The sequence below is a fragment of the Camelina sativa genome, chromosome 13, assembly GCF_030686135.1.
Source record: "Camelina sativa cultivar CO46 ecotype springtype chromosome 13, ASM3068613v1".
Classification (NCBI taxonomy): Eukaryota; Viridiplantae; Streptophyta; class Magnoliopsida; order Brassicales; family Brassicaceae; genus Camelina; species Camelina sativa.
Window position 1 is genome coordinate 10,137,428 of NC_141892.1, and position 21,992 is coordinate 10,159,419.

Below are 21,992 nucleotides of genomic sequence, written 5' to 3' on the forward strand. Positions count from 1 at the left end.
TACCTTTTTTTTTTTTTTTGGTATATGTACGAGATAGCACAATTCTAGAAAGAAATTAAGAAGTTACCATTTGACCAAATAGTAGTCAAACTATACAATATATTTGCGTTCATCTTCTCTATAATACCCTTTTTTTCTTTTTGGGTTCAAATATACAACAACTTTTTTCGAAATACATGACTTTTGTGTCAAAAACACATGATTCCTCTAAGTAATACATTTATAGTTTTCCTATAAGATGCTATTTTTATTAAATGACGTATTTTTTCATTGAATAAAGTATGTTGATACATCTTTTGTCTTTTGTTTGAAGGCAGTTTTGATTTTTCACATCACTGAAAAATAGTAGTTTCCAAAATTTTATGAGTCAGTAGTATTTTCTCAATTTTTTTTCAGTCTAGTGATAGTTACTAATATTACCTTTTTTTTATATATAAAAAATGCATTGTATTTTAAAAATAATCCTAAGTATGGAGATGGGTCTTGATGGGTGGTGGGTCACCCGCTGATGGATTATTAGAATCGAAATCAACCTTCTTATTAATCTCTCTTAGGTGTCTATTGGTTTAGGTTCACCGGACCTTCTTATTAATCTCTCTCTTTAAAGAACAAAATAGGTTAGGAATATAAATGATATATAATTACATTTATTTACGCACACTCGTTACCTAATCAAATGTGTTTTATTCATCAACCTAACTACAACTTTCGTATTCATAATCATATGAAGAAAGAAAAGTTTGATAGTTAGTTATAGTTGTTAGCCTTAGCCATGATGATGATTTGGTTTGATCCTAACGGTCCTCGTTCACCAAGTGCATATGTTTTTTTTGTTTGCCTTTCAAGTGAAGCTATCAAAAATTTATCTACCTAAATACAATTTTGATTAATGAAGAAACTTTGATGAGGATAATATTCTCAAGTTTTGGTTTCGCCTTCCAAATGTGAATCAATAAAATCAAGAATAACACTTCTTTCTTATCGTTTAACTAGCGGGGCTAATTAAAACATAAGAATTATAAGTTGTTTTTATTTGTTAAATATGTTATAATTGTATAATAATTATTAATTTTATGGTTCAAAACCATATAATACCACAATATAATTTTTTTTTTACATAATATTAATTTAATCAATTTAATTAGATATGTCTATTTCTCTAATATCGATAGTGTTAACAAAATAATGAAATGATGTTTTACCCATTTAACTCGCATTATATCATCTTAATTTTTAATATTTATTATTTTATATTATAAATATTAGATTGAGTTAGTATAATATTTATTAAGATTGTAACCATTAATATTTTATAAGATTGGCGCTTCTTATAAAGTTTAAATATTTATAATACTTAGAAATCTTAATAAAGTTTGAATATTTCTCATATTTGAAATTTCAGAAATATAAGTTTCAATCCAAGATACCTTTAAAACAAAACAAAAAGAAATGAAATTGCCAAAAAAAGAAAGCAAAAAGAATTAAAAAAAAAACAATTTGTTTTTTCTTCCAAATTGTATAAATCATATAAATTATAAAAAAAAATAGAAAGCTAATAAATGAGTTACAAATTATATAAATTTAATTCATACATTGATATCTTGAAAATATGAGAGGTTTTAACTGTAAATCTTAAAAAAAGATATCTTGAAAATATGAGAGGTTTTAACTATAAATCTTTAAAAAAAAAACAAATGATAACTATGATAATTATAAGAAGATTTTAATAAAAATTGAGATAAAATGTTAAAGCAAAGCGATTTTGGTTTAGTAAGATGTGAGATGAGATGAAAAGACTTTGATCTATTTATAGTGATATGTAGAGGAATGTGATAAATGTTAGCAGTTAATAGATTTCTTGGTTAGCAAGTTCAAACTTTAATGATAGGTAATATTTTGTGTTCTTAGCTTTATAGTAGGTTTTGAAAGCATTGATAATATATATTTTTTTAATAATTTTTTGGGATATGAAATGATTAACTTTTTTTTTTGGTCAAATGGAATTATTTTTTTATGGTGTGCACAAGGAGACAAATGTCTCCTTACTTTATTGGAAAAAAAAACTGTTAAACACGCATATGACGAGGGTACGCAGACCCAACATAATCCTCTAATAAAATAGAATGAACACAAGCCGGACAATCCTCAAACGAGAATAATCCTAACAGTTGATTAAATGCATAGTTAGCCAAACCATCCGTCAAGCGGTTCGCTTCCCTATATACATGAGATATCCGGACTATCCAGTCCTTCGAAAGTAAGTCATAGCGCATACGTACAAGGAATGACAAGAGATGAGTAGTACTAATCCCATTCTTCAAAAAACCCAACACCATCTCTGAGTCCACCTCTAACTCCACCTGTGACTCTCCTCTTTCCCAAGCAAAGACCAACCCATAGTATATACCCCATAACTCCGCCAACAGCGCTGAACAGAACCCAATTTTTAGAACAAAGCCATATAACCATCGCCCCTCACTATCCCGTGCGACTCCCGCAGCTGCAGCCAACCCCGGGTTTCCCCGAGATGCTCCGTCCGTGTTAAGCTTAACCCAATCAGCCTGAGGAGGGGTCCAAGCAATCTGTTTCACTACCTGCACCTTCCCCTGAGTGCCCTTGCCTACCGCCAAATGCGCCTGAAACACTTCCCTAGCTTTATCCTTAATAAATTGTACTATGTCCCGACATTTTCCATTCTCACCAAAGACATTCCCACACCTCCATTTCCACCCCCACCATACCGCCATACCAAATATTGTAGCCCAAGGGACACCAAAGCGCATCTCCATATCCCCCAAATTCCCAAAAATCCATTAAAACAACGACTGACTAAAGAACAGTCCTCTCTTACTTGGCAATAAAAACCGGCTCCAAAGTCCTGACATAGCAGGACAATCCGGCAAAACATGAAGAATTGTTTCTTCCCCCCCTTTGCATACTTGACAAACCCCGGTATCACTTAAATGACGCCGTAACCGCTCCGCATTAGTCATGATCACTTGGTTCGATACCAACCAGAAGAAGACTCGAACCCGTTCAGGAAGAGTGGATCTCCAAACTCTCCCAAAGAAACTCCCCATATTCACCCTTGGTTCATTCTGTTTTAATAAAGCACAATAAGCAGAATGCACCGTGAAGAGCCCATCCGGAGTTACTCCCCACGCCACTCTATCCCTAGCACCAATGATCAAATCTACCGCTACCGCCCCCAATCGTAATTTTTCTAAAGGGGAGATAAACTGCATGATACGAGACATGTCCCATCCTTGACCATCCAACCAAAGATCACACACTGATAATTCCATCTGGTCCTCCGAAATATCTCCCACTCTCCCATTCACAACCGGTTCCTCACACAACCAAGTATCTGTCCAGAATTTCATTGATGTACCATCTCCCAGAACCCACCGCAACCCTGGAAACACCACATCTCTCAACCCCAATCCCACACTCCTCCAAGTGGAAGACCAGGTGCCCTTAGCTTTAGTCCAAGTAATGTCTGGATAAGTACCAACCTTATACTTACACCGAAGCACTCGAGCCCACAGACTCACACGATCATGCATTATACGCCAACCAATCTTAGCAATTAAAGCTTTGTTCATCGTTTCAGAGCATTTAACACCCAAACCACCATCATGCTTCGGGGAACAAACCTTCTTCCAGACCACCAGATGCTGTTTTTTCTTCTCCACAGTGCTCCCCCAAATAATGGCCCTCGATAAAGCATCCAACCGTGACAAAGTGGACTTAGGCAACAAGACAATGCTCATCGTATGAACCGGGACAGAGGACAGCACCGACTTCGTCAAAGTGATACGCCCAGCTAAGCTCAATACACGACCCTTCCATCCTGACAACTTGGATGACACCCTCTCAACAATAGTCCCAAATGTATCCTTATTATTCCGCTTGTGCAAGATAGGCATCCCGAGGTACTTGCCAAGATCCCAAACACGACGAATACCACTCTCCTCACTAATCACCTTCCCCATTTCACGACTTACATTATCCGAGAAGAAGATTTGAGATTTCTCCAAACTCACTTTCTGACCTGAAGCCACATAAAAAGTCTCCAAAACTTTCCGAATGATCCTTATCTGAGCCACTGAAGCTTCTGCAAAGAGAATGAGGTCGTCCGCAAAGCAAAGATGCGAGAGTTGAGGCCCCCCTCTGGAGAGACTAATTGGTTTCCATTTTTTCAGCTCAATAGAGCGATCAATTTGGTGACATAAACGTTCAAGGCATAACACAAACATATACGACGACAAAGGATCATCCTGTCGCAGGCCACGCGCTGGTTGGAAGGAAGCAGTTCTTTCTCCATTCAAGAGTATACTCATCGAGGGACCTGTAACACATTTCATAATCCAACAGATTCACTCCTCCAGGAACCTCGCAGCCTGTACAGTATCTTCGAGGAAATCCCATCTTATCATATCATAGGCTTTTTCAAGATCCAACTTGAGTAACATCCAGCCTTTCACTCCTTTCTTGCGTCTCCCCGGAATGGACTTCTTCTTGGACTATAACAATGTTATATGTGCTTAATCTACCCGGAATAAAGCTAGTTTTGGCCGGTCCAATCAACGCAGACATCAAACTCTTCAACCGTAACACCATGGCCTTAGTAATGGTCTTGAACAACACATTACACAAGCTGATTGGTCAAAACTGCTTTATTGATTCCGGTTTCTGAACCTTGGCAATAAACACCACAAGAGCATCATTCATATGGGCAGGTAACTCTCCAGATTCAAAGTACTTCAGCACAAATTGAACCACATATTCTCCCACTACATCCCAGCAATCCTGGTAGAACACAGGTTGGAAACCATCCGGACCCGGATCTTTATACTTCCCCATGCTCCATATCGAGCTTTCAACCTCCATTTTTGTAAAAGGTTTACAAAACTGTTGTATCTCTGTTTCAGATAAGTGTGGAAACCCCTGAATAGGCAACTTCGCAACAACCTGGTCCACGTCCTCCATCGAATATAGGCGCTTATAGTATGCTATTGCCAACTCTTCAATCTCCTGAGGATCAAAAACCCACCTACCATCATCTCCTTTCAGCATTTCAATGCGGTTCTGTCTTCTCGAATTATTGTAGAAGTGTGAAAGTATTGAGTATTCCTATCTCCAAGTGCAATCAACTTTTCACGTGACTTTTGGAACCACAACAACTCCTCTTGTTCCAGAATTACATCAAACTCCTTGGATAAAGCCATTTCCATCTCCAAGAGATCATTTGTCTGATGCATCTCCAACTGGTTCTGAATCTCTTTGAGTTCCTCCATAACTTTCTTCTTTCTTCTCTGTACATCCCCAAATTCCTCAACATTCCAACGTTTCAACTTATTACACAAGATAACTAAAGCCTCCGGAGTAGACAAATCATTGTTCCAAGATGCAACCAGTAGGTCCTTGAAACTGTCATGTGTTAGCCAAGCCGCTTCGAACCTGAATGGTCGTCTGCGTGCGTCTCCTCTAACCTCCGGACATAACTGTAGGTATAAAGGGGAGTGGTCAGAAGAGAGAAAAGGTAAGTGAGTTATCGTGGCTTCCTGCCATCTCGACCGTGCGTTCGCACAACATAAAACACGATCAAGTCGTTTAGCCACATAGGTTCTCCTCTCGCGTCCTCTTTTCCAGGTAAATTTATTACCCTTGAACCCCATGTCAATCAAGGAGAGATTATTAATCCATTCCCCAAACTCCAAGGAGTCTGCAGACAGGCAGCCACTACCCCTGGACCGCTCATCTAAACGTAAAATGGTGTTAAAATCCCCTCCAATGATAACCGGTTCTGTAACCTGCTGCACTATCCCACGAAGTTCCTCCCATATGCCACTTCTTCGACTAACAGATGGAGCAGCATACACAACAAGGAGATTAATCCTCTCCGCATCCTTTGTTACCGTAGCATATATGAACTGGTTCGACATCTGTACAATCTCAACGTCCCCCACATCAGACCTCCATAACAACCAAATCCCTCCACTCTGTCCAACTGCATCGACCCTGATCGAACTATCAAAGTCCAACCCTTGACATATGCGCTGCGCTCGATCGCCACTAGCATGTGTTTCAAAAAGAGCCAATACATCAGTTTTATTTCTCTTCAACATGTATCGAATAGACCGTCGGAAATTGGGTTTATTAGCCCCCCGGCAATTCCAGAATAAGCAATTCATTATGACCAGATAACACATCAATCGAATTACCGGGGCGAGCTGTTAGATATTACGCTCTCCCTCCACCTCTTTCGACGGTTCACCAATAACAGCCAGCTCCATACGCCGCTGATATGCTTCCAACCCCGCTGCTTCAGTCGGTTCCCCTCCATCAACATGTTGCGACCCAAACTCCGCAATCCCCACCCCCAAATGGCCACTCCCATCGAAACAACCTCCTTCCCGACCACCACCTGGTCAAATGGAATGATTAACTATGATCTGATATATTTCATTAAATGATTTAATTTGTTTCTACTTTGATTCCGAATTTAGGATTTTTAAGGTAAGTAAAATCAATGGTCTTCAATTCATTTACATATTAATTTCGTTAGAATCATTTTATGATTTAAATCTTCTATTCATTAACATTTTTTTGAAAAAAAAGATTAAATGCAAGTTTAATGCAATTGCATTTAATTCTAATTTTCCAAAATGTATTTTTGAGCCAAAAGATGCTTCAAGAATACTAGTACAGATTTGTAATTGTGTATGCTCATAGATCCGGTGTATATATGGTACAATTAATTAAAAATTTTATTTATTTAGTTGTTAGGATATTGTTTTCACTTAAGACTAGTATGTTGCTTCGAACCCTATTATGTTATCCATGCCTTATTCTCATCATCTTCTTGATTTCCATGTAAGAATATCAAATTTAATTATTTGGAGTCAATCCAAATTTCGATTTACAAATTATATAATGAATATTTTTGACGAAAAAACTTTGGAACTTATCTACTTGTTGTTTTGGAAAGATCTACGGATTGGCTTATAGAGAACATGTTGCATTGTGGCTTATAATTTACATCAGTTAATTAATAACCAATGCTAATATACACAATATTTACATCAATTATTATAACTAATATGAAAGTGTGTCAATTGCAAAAATGATGTTAATTTTTACATCAGTTTATTTAAGTGATGTCAGTATTAGTCGATTAAAAGAACTAATTTCAATTATTTACATCACTTATTAATAACCGATGTTAATATTTGTGTTAATATATTTTGTCAATCTCAAACTGATTTTTTTTGGATGGATCAACATATCTATTAATTAATAATTTAATAAAAATTTGTAGTTCCATGATTATTAATTTTTTATAGGTTTTACTCTATATATATTGAAGTTACTAAAAATATAAGAAAAACAATAGTTACATTTCAAAATATTGTTTGATGAATGAAAAACTGTTTTTATACATGAAGAAATAGATGGAAAAATAAGATTAGACAATCTTATTCGTCAACAGCTAAAAAATAATTAGCAAATAATTAAAAAAAATAAAATTAGCATTGATTTTTGCATGTTTTCGCAAAATGGCTAATTTTGAGTTGTTTTCAAATTAAAACAACATTTTTTTTAACGTTATTCTCTCTCTCACTGTTCAAAAAAAAATCCTCTAATCAAAATCATAAATTCATGCACTACTCTCTCTCTCGCGATCGCGAACTGTCTCTCGAATCTCTTGAGTTTCTTCTAGCCGATCAAAATGATCTAGACACCGGAAGATAAAGGATTTATGCTTTTGCAAGGCAGTTGGGTGTTTCCATATTTTATGGAAATGGTAAGCAGTATGCTCAAAGGAAAACACATAAGAGAAGCTTGTCGTCGAAGACACATAAGAGATGCTTTTCATGATTTATTTGATAAAGAGTATGATCATAGATCTAGTGAATATGATACAATTGACTAAAATTTTGATTTATACTACTCTCAAGTAAATTTATTTAGAACAATACTTAGGTTCACTCCTAGGGGTGAACCTCTCTTTTCACCTCCTTGTAAAATAAGGAAATAAAATCTGTATACATTATTGTAAAATTAAAAATTTAAACCACTCTTTTATAAACCCAAACGGACATATAATTTCATTCTAATTGTAAAATCTAAACCCTAACCATCTCATTTGTAAACCCAAACCGACATATCTTCTAATTGTAAAATCTAAACCCTAACCATCTCATTTGTAAACCCAAACCGACATATAATTTCGTTATAATTGTAAAATCTAAACTCTAACCATCTCATTTGTAAACCCAAATCGACATATAATTTCGTTCTAATTATAAAAACTAAACTCTAACCACCTCATTTGTAAACCCAAACCGACAAATAATTTCGTTTTAATTATATAATCTAAACCCTAAAAAACTATTTGTAAACCCAAACCGACATAATTTCGTTTTGATTGTAAAATCTAAACCCTAAACAATTTATTTGTAAACAAACCGACACATAATTTTGTTATAGTTGTAAAATCTAAACCAAGCCAAAATTTAAATTTCCTTAATTAAAAGTATACATGATTTGTTTCCTTAATTGGTTTTGTTTTTTAATTTTATTTTAATTTATTTTTAAAATGAGATAATATATAGAATATTTTGATTGGTTGAAAAGGAAGAGGTGAATGGAAAGGTTCACCTCTAGGGGTGAAACTAAATATTTTTCATTTATTTTTGATGGGCTATTTTTCCTTATGGATTGTGTTCATTTTTTTCTATATTTTTTGGTTTTTAACTTTTTTTTTTTTAAATGTAAAAACAATGAAAGTTTGGATTTTGCCGATTTTCGAAAGTTAGTTTCATGTAAACCTTTAGATTAGTCATACTTAATAAGAATGAATGAGCAATCACAACCAAACCGATCCACATTGAACAAACCGATCCACATTGAACATACAAGAAAATTAATTGACTCATATGTTTTATAAAATGAACTCACTATTTCACTGCTACCGGTCTTCCACTACCAGTCATAACTGACCTTAACATATTTGTTGTCATTCACGAATATGACTGAAGTGGTGACTTCATGATAAGCATATAATCAAGTATACTTAATAGTGGATTTTTTTTTTTTTTAATATATATTTCTTTCATGTAAAAGTTATGATTGTTGTTGAGTCATAAGAATACATTGTAAATTTTTTAGTTTGAAAATTTTGAATTGTGTGGGCTCTTATCTTATTATTACTGTATTAGTTTTTTTTTTTTTTTGGTAAAGTAAAAGATTCAATTGACCTTTTTTCTCACTATGTGTAATTGTGTATTTTAGAAAAAAAAAGAGAAGGTAATTTATAAATTTGAAGGAATTATATGGACCGAGAGGTTTATTTCAGATTAAAAATAAAATTAAAAACCCTCTCTCTTTCACGGTGGCTTCTTCTTCTTTGGTTTACCGGAGAAATTTAGGGTTTTTTCCCTCGGCGAACTGAAAAAATGGGTACTTCAGTGCAGGTAACGCCCTTGTGCGGAGTTTACAACGAGAATCCTCTCTCCTACTTAGTCTCCGTTGATGGTTTCAATTTCCTCATCGACTGTGGTTGGAACGATCTCTTTGACACATCGCTCCTCGAAGCTCTCTCCAGGTTTCTCTCTTTATTACCTCCACACTCGTAATCAATAATTCAATTTGTGGTCGTTTTGGTTTTCACATTACAAAACTCTGGTTTTGATTCTTCTTGATTTACAGGGTTGCTTCTACTATAGATGCAGTTTTGCTTTCTCATCCAGATACGCTTCACCTTGGTGCTCTTCCTTATGCTATGAAGCAGCTTGGACTCTCTGCTCCCGTTTATGCTACTGAGCCTGTTCATAGATTAGGTCTTCTCACAATGTATGATCAGTTTCTATCCAGGAAGGTGAGTTTTTTTCCATTTGTTGTTTACGTGGGTTATTTTGCACAGTTTTGTGCGTTTGTAACACGATGATCTTACTGTTGCAGCAAGTTTCCGACTTTGATCTGTTTACACTGGATGACATTGATAATGCTTTCCAGAATGTGATCAGATTGACCTACTCACAGAATTACCACCTTCCTGGTATGTCGTTTACGTAATATAAGCAAGTTTCATCTGCATTATCTATATGTCCCATGGCGAGAATGAGTTCACTGACACACATTGAGTATTTTGGTTGTTGAACACCTAGGTTATGACTCAAAAGTCTTATCTTTGTCTTATTAGGGAAGGGAGAGGGTATTGTTATTGCTCCTCATGTTGCTGGACACATGTTGGGAGGTAGCATCTGGAGGATAACAAAGGACGGGGAGGATGTTATATATGCTGTTGACTACAATCATCGGAAAGAAAGGTACACATGTTCAGCTTTCACCTGATTTGGAGTTGAAGTATTGTTCTTGACAGTAAATAAAGAAACAGAAACATGATACTGAAATGAACTTCTTAATTCAGGCATTTAAATGGAACTGTTCTACAGTCTTTTGTTCGGCCTGCTGTTCTGATAACCGATGCTTATCATGCTCTTTATACCAATCAAACGGCAAGACAGCAAAGGGACAAAGAATTTCTAGGTTGGCTTGTAGTTCAATATGAATTATGTCTCTTCTATGGTATTAGATATGCCTGCTTTTAACTGCCAGAAACACTCGTGTATGTCCCCATATGTTAAATCAGATACCATTTCAAAACATCTTGAAGTTGGGGGAAATGTTCTATTACCAGTAGACACTGCTGGTCGAGTCCTGGAACTTCTCTTGATACTTGAACAGGTAAGAACCACTGTGAATGTATTTTGTTCTCAGTGAATGTTTAGCTATTTATGTAGAGACTGAATATTGATCCAACCTGCAGCATTGGTCACAAAGAGGTTTCAGTTTTCCCATTTACTTTCTCACGTACGTGTCATCTAGCACTATTGACTATGTTAAGAGTTTCCTCGAGTGGATGAGTGACTCCATTTCAAAGTCCTTTGAGACTTCACGTGATAATGCCTTTTTATTGAGGTAGGTTTTCTTTTTAATAATATCTTATTTTGTGCCGTCGTATGTATACAACACAGAAGCCATCAAAATGAAAGTTAAAAACATGCAGGCATGTCACTCTCTTGATAAACAAGACTGATCTGGATAATGCTCCACCTGGACCAAAGGTTAGTATATAAACTTATAAGTAATTCAGTAATGTTGGGTAGTAACAGAACTTGGTGGATTTTATATTTTGTTTCCTTTCTCAGCTGATAATAGAACGATATGTTTCCTATTGTATGTTCTAGTGACTGAACCTTATTATATAGGTTGTTCTTGCTTCCATGGGTAGTCTCGAAGCCGGTTTTGCTCGTGATATATTCGTGGAGTGGGCAAATGATCCCAGAAATTTGGTCCTCTTTACTGAAACAGGCCAGGTACGTCTTTATAACCCTTACACGGTAAGAAACTAAAATGTATTAGTATTGCTGTAAAGACCTGATAATAGTTTCTTTCTAGTAGTGGTCAATTAGTTAAGTGGGTGTGGGATCGTGATATATGAGAATCTTTTTTTTTTGTCTTTTGACCTGATTTAATACAATTTTAATGAGAATCTTCATACTTAGTGTAAATATTTCACCTGCAATTTGTACACATTAGGCAGATATGAGCAACTGAAAGCTGCATTTTCAATCAGAGGTGAAAGCATATAATTGCCAATAAAGCCTGGCTTGCACCTTTCTAGGGCTTTCAGTCAGTGAATTTAACAATGAGTTACATTCTGTACTTGAAGAATATACAATATAAAGGTTTTGGTAGACTATCATATTTTTGGCATTGACATCACTGTGCGCAAACTGTCTAGTTGACCATATCCTTCCTTTCAATTGAACAGAAAGAATTTTGTAATCCAGTACTTCCTTTGTTTAACTTCTATTGAGACATCATCCTGTGCTCGAATGATCTTACTTTTACGTGAAATTCAAGCTAGACAAAATTTTATTTATTCAAATAATCAGTTTGGAAAAAAATGGTAGCTATAATTAGTTATTTTACGCTCTTCTCATTTCCGTATGGCAATGCTTTTTTGTCATTGTCAATCTATCCAGAAATCAGAGCATTGCTGAATTATTAAGTTCAATAACACCGTAAAATCCAAGTGAAATCATTGAAATCCTTCATCCACTCTGTTACCTTAGCCAGTGGTCGTGTTCCTTAGTTGCGATGGCGATTATTATTTCCATGTGGTCATTCCAAGTTCATGTGATTTAAGATTTGCAAGATGTTGCAGTTTGTAATCAATCACATAAAAATAAACTGCTGTTTGTTTGATTTTCTCTTGTCATGTGTTTCTATTTGCAGTTTGGCACTTTAGCTCGCATGCTTCAGTCAGCCCCACCTCCCAAATTTGTTAAAGTCACCATGTCTAAGAGGGTTCCTTTGGCTGGGGAAGAGTTGATTGCATATGAAGAAGAGCAAAACAGACTGAAAAGAGAAGAAGCTTTGCGAGCTAGCCTTGTCAAAGAGGAGGAAACAAAAGCCTCCCATGGATCAGATGATAATTCAAGTGAACCTATGGTCATAGATACCAAGACTACTCGCGATGGTAATTTTTGTCTTAAATTATAGAACTTTTTAGTAGCTTTGAATATTCTATTGCCTGCGTTACTCCTTAATTTTCATGTAAACTTCAACATAAATTGAAGTGTATAGTACTGAAACTGGCAGTGCATATGATACTCTCTGTAATGTACTAGTTAGTTGGCCCTAGGAGATGTTTATGGAGTTATCTTGGAGTGAGGTAGAAGCTACATTTAGAAGTTTCATGATACATTTCTGTGTAAATTTGTTATAACGTTTTCACAGTCCCACAATATCTGTCTTTTTCAGTTAGACTTCCTGTTAAATTTGTTGATAGCTGTTCTTTCCATTACGTATTGGTCTGCAACTGACCTTTCACATTTCTGACCACACTTGCAGTTGTTGGTTCTCACGGGCCTGCATATAAAGATATATTGATTGATGGATTTGTTCCCCCATCCAGCAGCGTAGCTCCAATGTTCCCATTCTTTGATTACGCATGTGAATGGGACGAATTTGGGGAGGTTATTAATCCAGATGACTACGTGATCAAGGATGAAGACATGGACCGAGGAGCAATGCATGTACGTTCCTTGTAAATTTGGTCTATATTTAGCTCTCGTTATATTTGCAACGTAGACTTCTTGTATTCCATGATGTGTGCATAGCCGTCCTTATGAATTAAAAAGAAAAGAGATTTAAAAAATCTGCACATTATGCACTGAGAATTTGGGATACAGATAGGTTATCTTTTACCGTAAGTTGCTTAGGCTCCTGATTTGGTATGAGTGCACTAGTTCTACCGTTTCATCTTTGTTTCATCTTTATTTTCTCTTTTACAACTGATTGCTTACTAGTACGGTTTGCTATGCTATGGGTGGTGTGGATTGTGTGAATGTATGGCATTGTCCCCATAATATTATCTCTTAAGCCCCTACTTAAAATCAGCTTTAGGAGCATTGTATGTAGAATCTTGTGTTGCTTATCAAACTTTTGATATAAAATTCTATTTCAGACCGGAGGTGATGTGGATGGAAGGCTTGATGAGGCAACCGCTAGTCTCATGCTTGATACAAGACCTTCGAAAGTCATATCCAACGAGCTCATCGTAAGTAGACTCTATTACAAACTTTATAAGTGCTCCCTACCCATCTAAAGAGCAAAGACATCGATAGAGATATTGGTCTCAGCTCAGCCTCTCATTTGTTCTCCCTTTCTAGAAACACTTGATTGTTGTTATAGATTGATTATCAATGATAGGATAGCTACAGGGAATAATTGTCTTCTCACTTAGAAGTAGAGAGATAGAATTTCTTGATCTGATGATAGCAGAGAGCTTACAAGCGAAATTTATTAATTGAGTTCTTATCAGATCTTCAGCACAATTGTACAACTTATAGCTAGTTTGTTGGTTGGATTAGTCGGTCTAATTTTTCTTCTTATTATTATAGAGCAACTTGTGTGTGTCCTTACTTTTATACACTTTTCTTATGTCATCTAGAAGTTGCTGAAGATTATTCTCATAATGTAGGCTTGCCTGAAATACAAAACAGAGATGGTTCTTTTAGTCTTCTGTCTATACCGAGCTGCTGTCTAATTTCCCTGATAAATGATTTAGTTTGTTGTTATAATCTTGCACAGGTGACTGTTAGTTGTTCACTTGTTAAAATGGACTATGAAGGTCGGTCTGATGGCCGCTCGATCAAGTCAATGATTGCACATGTTTCTCCTCTTAAACTTGTACGTTGCAAATCCTTTTTTCTGGTCTTCTATGTATATAGTGCTAAGCATTGATATAAATTATGGTGATGTAATGGTATATCATGTGAAGGTTCTGGTGCATGCGATAGCTGAGGCTACAGAGCATTTGAAGCAACACTGCTTGAACAACATCTGTCCGCACGTGTACGCTCCTCAAATAGAGGAAACAGTCGATGTGACTTCTGATTTATGTGCTTACAAGGTAGAAATCTGAAATTTATTAGGAAGATCATTGTAAGCATATGTTTTGAGTTGTGATTGAATTAACCTGTATGGTAATACAATCAGGTCCAACTTTCTGAAAAGCTGATGAGCAATGTGATCTTCAAGAAGGTACCTTTTAAATCCATGGTTATAACATGTATATATTTTCCGGATTTGCATCCAATGATAAATGATGGAATAATATCAGCTGGGAGATTCGGAAGTAGCTTGGGTGGATTCTGAAGTAGGGAAGACAGAGAGCGACATGAGGTCTCTACAACCGATGGCAGGCGCTGCATCTCCACACAAACCTGTTCTAGTAGGTGATCTGAAAATTGCAGACTTCAAGCAGTTTCTGTCAAGCAAGGGTGTTCAGGTAGAGTTTGCAGGTGGAGGAGCTTTACGTTGTGGAGAATATGTCACTCTACGTAAGGTCGGCCCGACTGGTCAAAAGGTAATACAAAGCATTTCTTACAAAATATTACTACAAGTATTAAGCAAATCACACAATGGCTTAAAAAGTTTTAAAATTTATGGGGGCTTGTTCAGGGAGGAGCATCGGGTCCACAGCAAATTCTGATAGAAGGACCCTTGTGTGAAGACTACTACAAAATCAGGGATTATCTCTATTCTCAATTTTACCTTCTCTGATGAAGATTCTTCTCCTTTCGGCAACACTTTTTAGGTGGTAACCTCGTAGATTAATGTGTTAAAAAAAATGGCAAAATAGATTTTTCCTATGTCTTTTTGTCCTGTCATCTTGGTAGAAAACTTAAAAATTTTACTTACCCGTTATTACCAAAGCTTAAAAGGTGTGATTTTGTAACTTTGTACCAACATCGTAAGGGATATATATACCACTCCTCCTCTATAACTATGGTTATTACCGAAGCTTAACGTTTCATTTTTATAGTCAAAAAGATTTTACCATAGATTTATGTCAAGAATCGGATTCCTAACAATCGAAAGACCATTTTCATTAAAGAGATTTAAGTTTCCAGCACCTGGTATTGGCTTTGTGATGATGTGGCATTTAGCTTCTTTACTTGTTAAAACCATTTGTTAAACATGGAAATCTGGAAAAATAAAGAAAGCAATTTCAAAGATATTAGGTGGTTAGGTGTGGTCTGTGTGTTTGTGTCCGTGTGAGGCTCATCATTCTCCAACGCCTCTGGTAACGAAACGAACACACGCATTACTCTAATTCTAAACCCTAATCCTCCTTTCCCATTATTCTCTTCTTCTCTTCTACCAGTCAATCTTTCTTATCCTCTCTCTCTTACTCCAAAACAAGCCATGGCTTCTGCGACCGCCACGTGGACACCTTCCTCCCTCCAGCTCCGTCTCGCTTTTAGCTGCGGCGTTCGTCGGAATTCTCGCGCCGTTTACTTACGACCGTTGCGATTAGCTAGGAAATCGGGTTGTGGAGTTGTCGTCTGTGTTTCGCAGAAGCCTGAAGTCGATTCTGCGTGGACCGGATCGGATTCGTCAAAGTCGTCGGCTGATAATTTGGCTGGGTGGGATGATTCTGGTAACGATGATAAAAAGTCGTCTAGAGCTAAGAAGAAGAGTTTGATTGAAGGTATATGCGGAGAATTAACCAAGAGTGTTATGAACTGTGAGATTCGGAGTTTTCGATGTTTAAATTTGATGATAAGAGTAGTTCTAGGAGCCATGAGTGTTGTTGTTCTTCTGGAGGAGTTGCATACACTTATCTTTTAGTGTGCCTCTTTTTCTCTGATTGAATAGTTTATTCAGAGGTTGTTTAGTCAGTGCAGATTCTCAAAATGGTTCAATGTATGTTACGATGGAGTTTTTGTTAGGACTCTTTAGTATTTTTGATTTCTCTGTCTGAAGCTGTGTATAGTTTACCGGTTTTCTGGTGGACTAATAACAATCTGGAAGTAGTTTGCTTTCAGGTGTAGTTGGGGCTGGAGTTGCTGGAATCGTTTTGTTTCTTGGGCTAAGCTATGCAGCAGCATCTTTTAACAAGCGTAATACTCCTTTTGTTAAAGCTTTTCAAGCTCTTTCAAGTGCCTGTTTCAGAATGATTTCGTTACTGATTTATAGGGCAATTATCTTTTGAGTGCAGGAACAAAGAAACAAGAGATGCATTCGTTGACTTCTCATCAGGAAAGTATGATTCAGTCGTCTGATGAAATTTCTAGTGATGAGATCAAGTTAGATAACAGTGAGGAAAACAGTCTTAAGGATGAGGGTAAGGGTGTAGAAAATAATGATATAGCTCAGCAAGGTGATGAAGGGTCTGGTGAAGATAAACTACTTGGTAAGGAGACTTCGCCATTTGATGGTGTCATGCCTGATGAAACAGATGCCACTGAAAGGATTCCCCTAGATACGCCTGAAGCAGATGTGATGATCAATGTGGAAACTGATCTTGAGACAGCAGAAAGTGAGAAGATAATTTCTGAATCTAAGTCTCAGTTAGACTCATCCACTGAGTCTATTCTTCCAGATTCAGAAAGTAGTAATCTTGCGGATGTGGAAAATCCAGCTACTAGCCTTCCAAACACTGAACCAACCAATGTGTCTGATTTTGAAAATCGTGTTAACAGTCAGAAGGAAAATTCCCCGTCTTCTTTATCTGACATCGATGCTTATGCAGCCACCGGGACGGTAACTGAGGAGCTTCCTGAGGTTTCTCCACCAAATGACACGGAAACAGCATTCTCGACTGTAACTGAGGAGCTTCCTGAGGTTGACGGAACACCCGAGTACTTGGCTGCGGGAAGTATGACATCAGTCTCAGACATAGATACGACGAAAGAAAGTGAGTCTTCGAAAACTCCTGTCCCAGTATCAACAGATGGGGCAAACGATGAACTAAACATAAATAGTCAAGATGAGCTCGACAATGGACCGCCTTTGGAAATACCAAGCGCTGGAAGTGCATTTTCTTCTGCAGGAATACCTGCACCATTTATGTCTGTTCTAGTAAATCCTGGAAAGATTCTTGTCCCCGCTGCTGCTGATCAGGTCCAGTGTCAAGCATTTGCAGCTTTGCAAGTTCTGAAGGTAATATTATTTTTTATGTGGTACAAGACCCTCGCTATGTGTGTTGATGTAGAGCTTTGCATTGTTCTGGCACTTGTAAATCTTGCAGCTTATAGTTCATTGTGTTATCTCTCAGGTCATTGAAACTGACACCCAACCTAGTGATCTATGTACTCGCAGAGAATATGCCAGGTGGCTGGTTTCTGCTAGCAGCGCGTTATCAAGGTATACTCTTGTGATAGTGTTAGTGTATCTGATGGTGTTAAACTGTTTGTCTTTGGTATTTAAAAGTGAAATTCATACATTTATGTGTGTTCTTCAACTTTTTGCAGAACCGCAACCTCAAAAGTGTATCCTGCTATGTATATAGAGAATGTTACTGAGCTTGCTTTCGATGATGTTACTCCAGAAGACCCTGATTTCTCATCCATTCAAGGTTAAGATGAACTCTGAATTTTAATTCTAGCCGTAAGTAAATAACATATGAAGCCAAATTCCGTTTACTCTTTTCAGGGTTGGCAGAAGCGGGACTCATCACGAGCAAGCTTTCTGACCGCGATCTGCTTGACGATGTTGAAGGCACAGTCCTGTTTTCCCCTGAAAGGTATTTATGTTGCCGGAAACTCAATCCAGCTTGTCAAAAAGAAATTCTGAATATGTATATCGCATTGATAAAAACATATAAATAAGGCTGCGGGATACCTTAAATTCTCTTTATGACATCAGTGCTGCATTTTCAATATTCTCATGAAATGAATCGGCATAAAATATTTGTTCATTCTGTTTCTAGAATATTATTATATTTTGTACTTTTGACTATACTTTGGTATTTCAGATGTAGTTTATTTCTATAAGTTAAGCTTATTTCTGGTCCGTTGCAGCCTTCTTTCACGCCAGGATCTTATAAGCTGGAAAATGGCCTTGGAGAAACGACAGCTTCCAGAAGCTGATAAAAAGGTTGGATATTAAGCTTGGTTTTGTTCACTTCTCATAAGATTGCAAATAATCATTAATTCGCTTAATCATGCAGAAGCTGTATGAACTATCGGGTTTCATTGACATCGAGAAGATAAACCCAGATGCATGGCCTGCTATTATCGCAGATTTATCTACTGGGGAACAAGGAATCGCTGCCCTTGCATTTGGTATGTGCAGATATCACATTTAGATATGTCTTCTTGCACATTCGTTACCTTTTTGTATTAATGCACACACATTTTTTAGGTTGTACAAGATTGTTTCAGCCTCAAAAACCAGTCACCAAAGGACAAGCTGCCATTGCTCTTTCAAGTGGTGAGGCATCCGATATTGTTAGTGAGGAATTGGCACGTATAGAAGCAGAATCGATGGCTGAAAAAGCTGTGTCGGCGCATAACGCCCTTGTTGCGGAGGTAGAAAAAGACGTCAATGCAAGCTTTGAGAAAGAGCTTTCCGTGGAACGGGAAAAGATTGAAGCGGTCGAGAAAATGGCGGAGCTAGCGAAAGTGGAGTTAGAGCAGCTGAAGGAGAAGAGAGAGGAAGAGAATCTGGCCTTGGTGAAAGAACGAGCTGCTGTCGAGTCAGAAATGGAGGTGCTCTCAAGGTTAAGACGCGAAGCAGAAGACAAGCTGGAGGATTTGATGAGTAACAAGGCGGAGATATCTTTTGAGAAGGAAAGGGTTTCCAATCTTCGAAAAGAAGCTGAAGAAGAGAGCCAGCGGATTTCAAAGTTGCAGTATGAATTGGAAGTTGAACGAAAAGCCCTGTCTATGGCCAGGTACTTTTAAACTCATTACTTTTATAAGGACAAAAGTTTCTATCAAAATTTTGATATCTAACCCATGAGTATAACTGTATAAACCTTTCAATCTGTCCATAACCGTATTCCCGTCATATGTTGTTTGTTCAGATCGTGGGCCGAGGAGGAAGGAAAGAGAGCTAAAGAACAAGGAAGAGCCTTAGAAGAGGCAAGAAAGCGATGGGAAACAAATGGACTGAAAGTTGTTGTTGGTAAAGACCTTCAAGAGACGAGCATTGGAGAGACTGAAGAAAGTGTATTACTAAACAATGTGGAGAGATCGTCGGTTGAAGAAACTGAGGAGAGAGCCAAAACCCTGATGGATAAGCTGAAAGAGATGGCTGGAACCGTGGGAGGAAAATCCCGGGAAGTGATCTTCATTGTGATGGAGAAAATACGATCGTGGATTACAGTTTTGAAGGAATACGCAGAGAATTTAGGAAAGCGAACTGGAGAAATGAGAGATGCGGCCGTTGTCAAGGCAAAAGGAGCTGCTGAGGGAGTTGGGAAAGGAACAGTTCAGGTAACCGAGAAGGTGAAGAGAGTCGCTGAGGAGTGTAGAGATGGTGTTGGAAAGATCTCCCAAAGGTTCAAGACCTAAGTAAGAAAAGTATCTTAACTTTTTGTATTTTGTTTCTAAATGATAAAAATAAAAGAGAATAAGGGATGACCATGACATTTACAGTATTGGTCCAGTGATGATCAGAACTCAAAATTGTATCATTTTGTAATTTTTTGTTGTGGTTACTAATACTTACACTTTAGTGCAATATGTTATAGCTGCCTTGGTTCATAGGCGCTCTTCACTGCAGATGATAACATCTGAATTACGTCAATCCAATTTTAATAATCCCCACAGTTGGATTATGTTATGAACATTGGTTGAGACGAACGGTATGGTTATATTAGTTCTCAATAGTTTAAGCTTTTTGTAATTGTCCAACTAAATGCATTATACAGTTTATACTAGGAACCATAGTTTTTTAACTTATAAAACTCCCAAACTCGTTAGATTTCATAAACTCAGAAAACCCAAGTACCAGAAAAATTCGAGACCTAAGTATTGATAAACCGCGCACCAAAAAGAAAAACAGAGTCTTACACAAAATCAAGAACGAGAGGAAGAAGAATTCAAGAATGATTAAAGTTCTAAAGCAACGATCTTTACTTCTTCTCTTCTTTTTCGGCCTCAGCTGCCCTCTTGGCTCTGGCACCAGCATGGCGTGCGTTTGTACGCTCAAGACGGAGTTTGTCATAAGCTTTGAAAGCCTTCATATCGGCACTCAGCTTCACTAGCTCCATGGCTGCCTTCTGGCTAACAATAGGCATGTAATCTCCCTGGACTTGAGTAGCATTAGCAAGCTCCTCTGGGGTAGAATCACCAGCCTAAAATACAAAAGATACCAAATTGTTATATACATATAACAAAGAACTCAAGAATCAAGAGGTGTATCTCAATGAACTTCTCTATCTAATATATCAAATGGATGATACCTTGACTTTACGGGAACGGCGAGGGAACACAACCAGCTTAGCCTTGTAAGTCTTTAACCTTTGGACATTGGATTGAAGACCCTCCAAAGAACGGTTCTTGCGACGGTGATCAACAGAAATTCCGATTGTTGGAGCCAACTTCTTTGGGATACCAGCAGACTGATGAAACACATAAAGGAATTATTATCATCTCTATAGACCTTAAAAAGATAACAGCCAAAGAAGAGAGACGTTCCAGAATTCAGACCTTAAGCTCTTCACGAGTGAATCCTTTACCAGCTCTAACTTTCATGTTGTACTTAAGAGTCTGACCATGCACAACAGGGCGGAGAGGACCAGAGGTTGGACGAGGGAAGATCTTCACAGCCTTCGTCTGCCTAGCTGAAGAAACACATCACGCAAAAGGAGACATAAGTGATGGTGAGAGAGTTTACTTCACAAGTAGACAATTCAAAACGTAAGTAAGTAAATGATTCAAGAAGAAAGAAGATCCAAAAAGAGAATTTTTACTAACCAACACGTCTCCTTGTTTTCCTGGCAGGCTGGTTAAACCAAGTCTTGACATAGTTCTGCCAATGCTTGCGGAAGTGTGAGCTCGGGATAACGTTGTTGTGCTTCATTTTTCTACGAAACAAAATACAAAAAGTTAAAACATGAGAACAAGAGAAAACAAAAAAAAAGATCTTATCTTTCAATTCTAATCGTGTTAAGCAATTAGGAGAATTCACATTACAAAAACTACATTAACGGAGCAAATGAGGATAATCAAACACATTACAAGTGATACAACAGATTAGGCTACTTTATATTACTAAAAGCATGATCAACAACCAACAAATTTACAGAATCAAATGCTATACAGAATCCTAACAAAATTAAACGCAGAGCTCGAAATGAAAAAGAAAAAAAAAACATTGGATTCAACTAAATCAACACACACCAAAGTTTCAATTCATTCATCCATGATCCAATAGAAAAAAATGTTAAATTCCTAATGACGTAAATTTCTTAAACACCTAACGAAGAGAGACGAGAAAAGCTCAGAGAGGTCGATAGAGAGAGAGAGAGTCAGAGAGAAGGAGAGACTCACCCAGCGGCTTGACAGAGTGACTGAAACGAAACGACTAGGGCTGCTCCAGATCCTGATGATACATTTGATATATAATAAAAACCCTAATTTCACTTCACAGAAAGGTTTACTATTGGGCTT

The 21,992-nt window shown here is 37.2% G+C and overlaps 3 protein-coding genes across 4 annotated transcripts; 2 read left to right on the plus strand and 1 right to left on the minus strand.

Annotated features, from left to right (window-relative positions):
• The first annotated feature begins 9,143 nt into the window (after positions 1-9,143).
• On the plus strand, positions 9,144-15,370 carry LOC104736399 (cleavage and polyadenylation specificity factor subunit 2). Its single transcript, XM_010456369.2, has 17 exons — positions 9,144-9,613; positions 9,718-9,886; positions 9,970-10,066; positions 10,211-10,337; positions 10,439-10,557; positions 10,661-10,755; positions 10,838-10,989; positions 11,078-11,135; positions 11,280-11,387; positions 12,313-12,556; positions 12,931-13,115; positions 13,547-13,639; positions 14,173-14,271; positions 14,363-14,494; positions 14,581-14,625; positions 14,705-14,950; positions 15,046-15,370. The coding sequence occupies exons 1-17, from the start codon at positions 9,465-9,467 to the stop codon at positions 15,145-15,147; spliced, it is 2,220 nt and encodes a 739-aa protein (XP_010454671.2). The 5' UTR covers positions 9,144-9,464; the 3' UTR covers positions 15,148-15,370.
• An 11-nt stretch (positions 15,371-15,381) lies between these two features.
• Positions 15,382-20,058, plus strand: LOC104736400 (uncharacterized). 2 transcript variants are annotated; one of them, XM_010456370.3, is made up of 10 exons: positions 15,382-16,078; positions 16,416-16,490; positions 16,589-17,532; positions 17,648-17,736; positions 17,844-17,947; positions 18,025-18,115; positions 18,393-18,468; positions 18,542-18,656; positions 18,736-19,267; positions 19,400-20,058. In XM_010456370.3, the coding sequence occupies exons 1-10, from the start codon at positions 15,793-15,795 to the stop codon at positions 19,887-19,889; spliced, it is 2,802 nt and encodes a 933-aa protein (XP_010454672.1). In that variant the 5' UTR covers positions 15,382-15,792; the 3' UTR covers positions 19,890-20,058. The 2 variants fall into 2 exon arrangements, with proteins under 2 accessions (XP_010454672.1, XP_010454673.1); XM_010456371.2 differs by having other exon boundaries at positions 15,461-16,078; positions 16,405-16,490.
• A 112-nt stretch (positions 20,059-20,170) lies between these two features.
• Positions 20,171-21,987, minus strand: LOC104736402 (large ribosomal subunit protein eL13x-like). Its single transcript, XM_010456372.3, has 5 exons — positions 21,873-21,987; positions 21,297-21,406; positions 21,030-21,163; positions 20,783-20,941; positions 20,171-20,674 (listed from the first exon to the last, which is right to left on the minus strand). Exons 2-5 carry the CDS (start codon positions 21,400-21,402, stop codon positions 20,453-20,455), a joined length of 621 nt encoding a protein of 206 aa, XP_010454674.1. The 5' UTR covers positions 21,403-21,406; positions 21,873-21,987; the 3' UTR covers positions 20,171-20,452.
• Positions 21,988-21,992: the final 5 nt, after the last annotated feature.

Coding starts and splice junctions, on each gene's coding strand:
- LOC104736400 (XM_010456370.3), top strand. CDS start 15,793: ATGGCTTCTGCGACCGCCACGTGGACACCTTCCTCCCTCCAGCTCCGT. Junction 18,469..18,541: donor TTCCAGAAGCTGATAAAAAG/GTTGGATATTAA, acceptor TTAATCATGCAG/AAGCTGTATGAACTATCGGG. Junction 19,268..19,399: donor AAAGCCCTGTCTATGGCCAG/GTACTTTTAAAC, acceptor TTGTTTGTTCAG/ATCGTGGGCCGAGGAGGAAG.
- LOC104736399 (XM_010456369.2), top strand. CDS start 9,465: ATGGGTACTTCAGTGCAGGTAACGCCCTTGTGCGGAGTTTACAACGAG. Junction 9,614..9,717: donor CTCCTCGAAGCTCTCTCCAG/GTTTCTCTCTTT, acceptor CTTGATTTACAG/GGTTGCTTCTACTATAGATG. Junction 12,557..12,930: donor TACCAAGACTACTCGCGATG/GTAATTTTTGTC, acceptor CCACACTTGCAG/TTGTTGGTTCTCACGGGCCT.
- LOC104736402 (XM_010456372.3), bottom strand. CDS start 21,402: ATGAAGCACAACAACGTTATCCCGAGCTCACACTTCCGCAAGCATTGG. Junction 21,164..21,296: donor GAAAACAAGGAGACGTGTTG/GTTAGTAAAAAT, acceptor GTGTTTCTTCAG/CTAGGCAGACGAAGGCTGTG. Junction 20,942..21,029: donor TCACTCGTGAAGAGCTTAAG/GTCTGAATTCTG, acceptor GTGTTTCATCAG/TCTGCTGGTATCCCAAAGAA.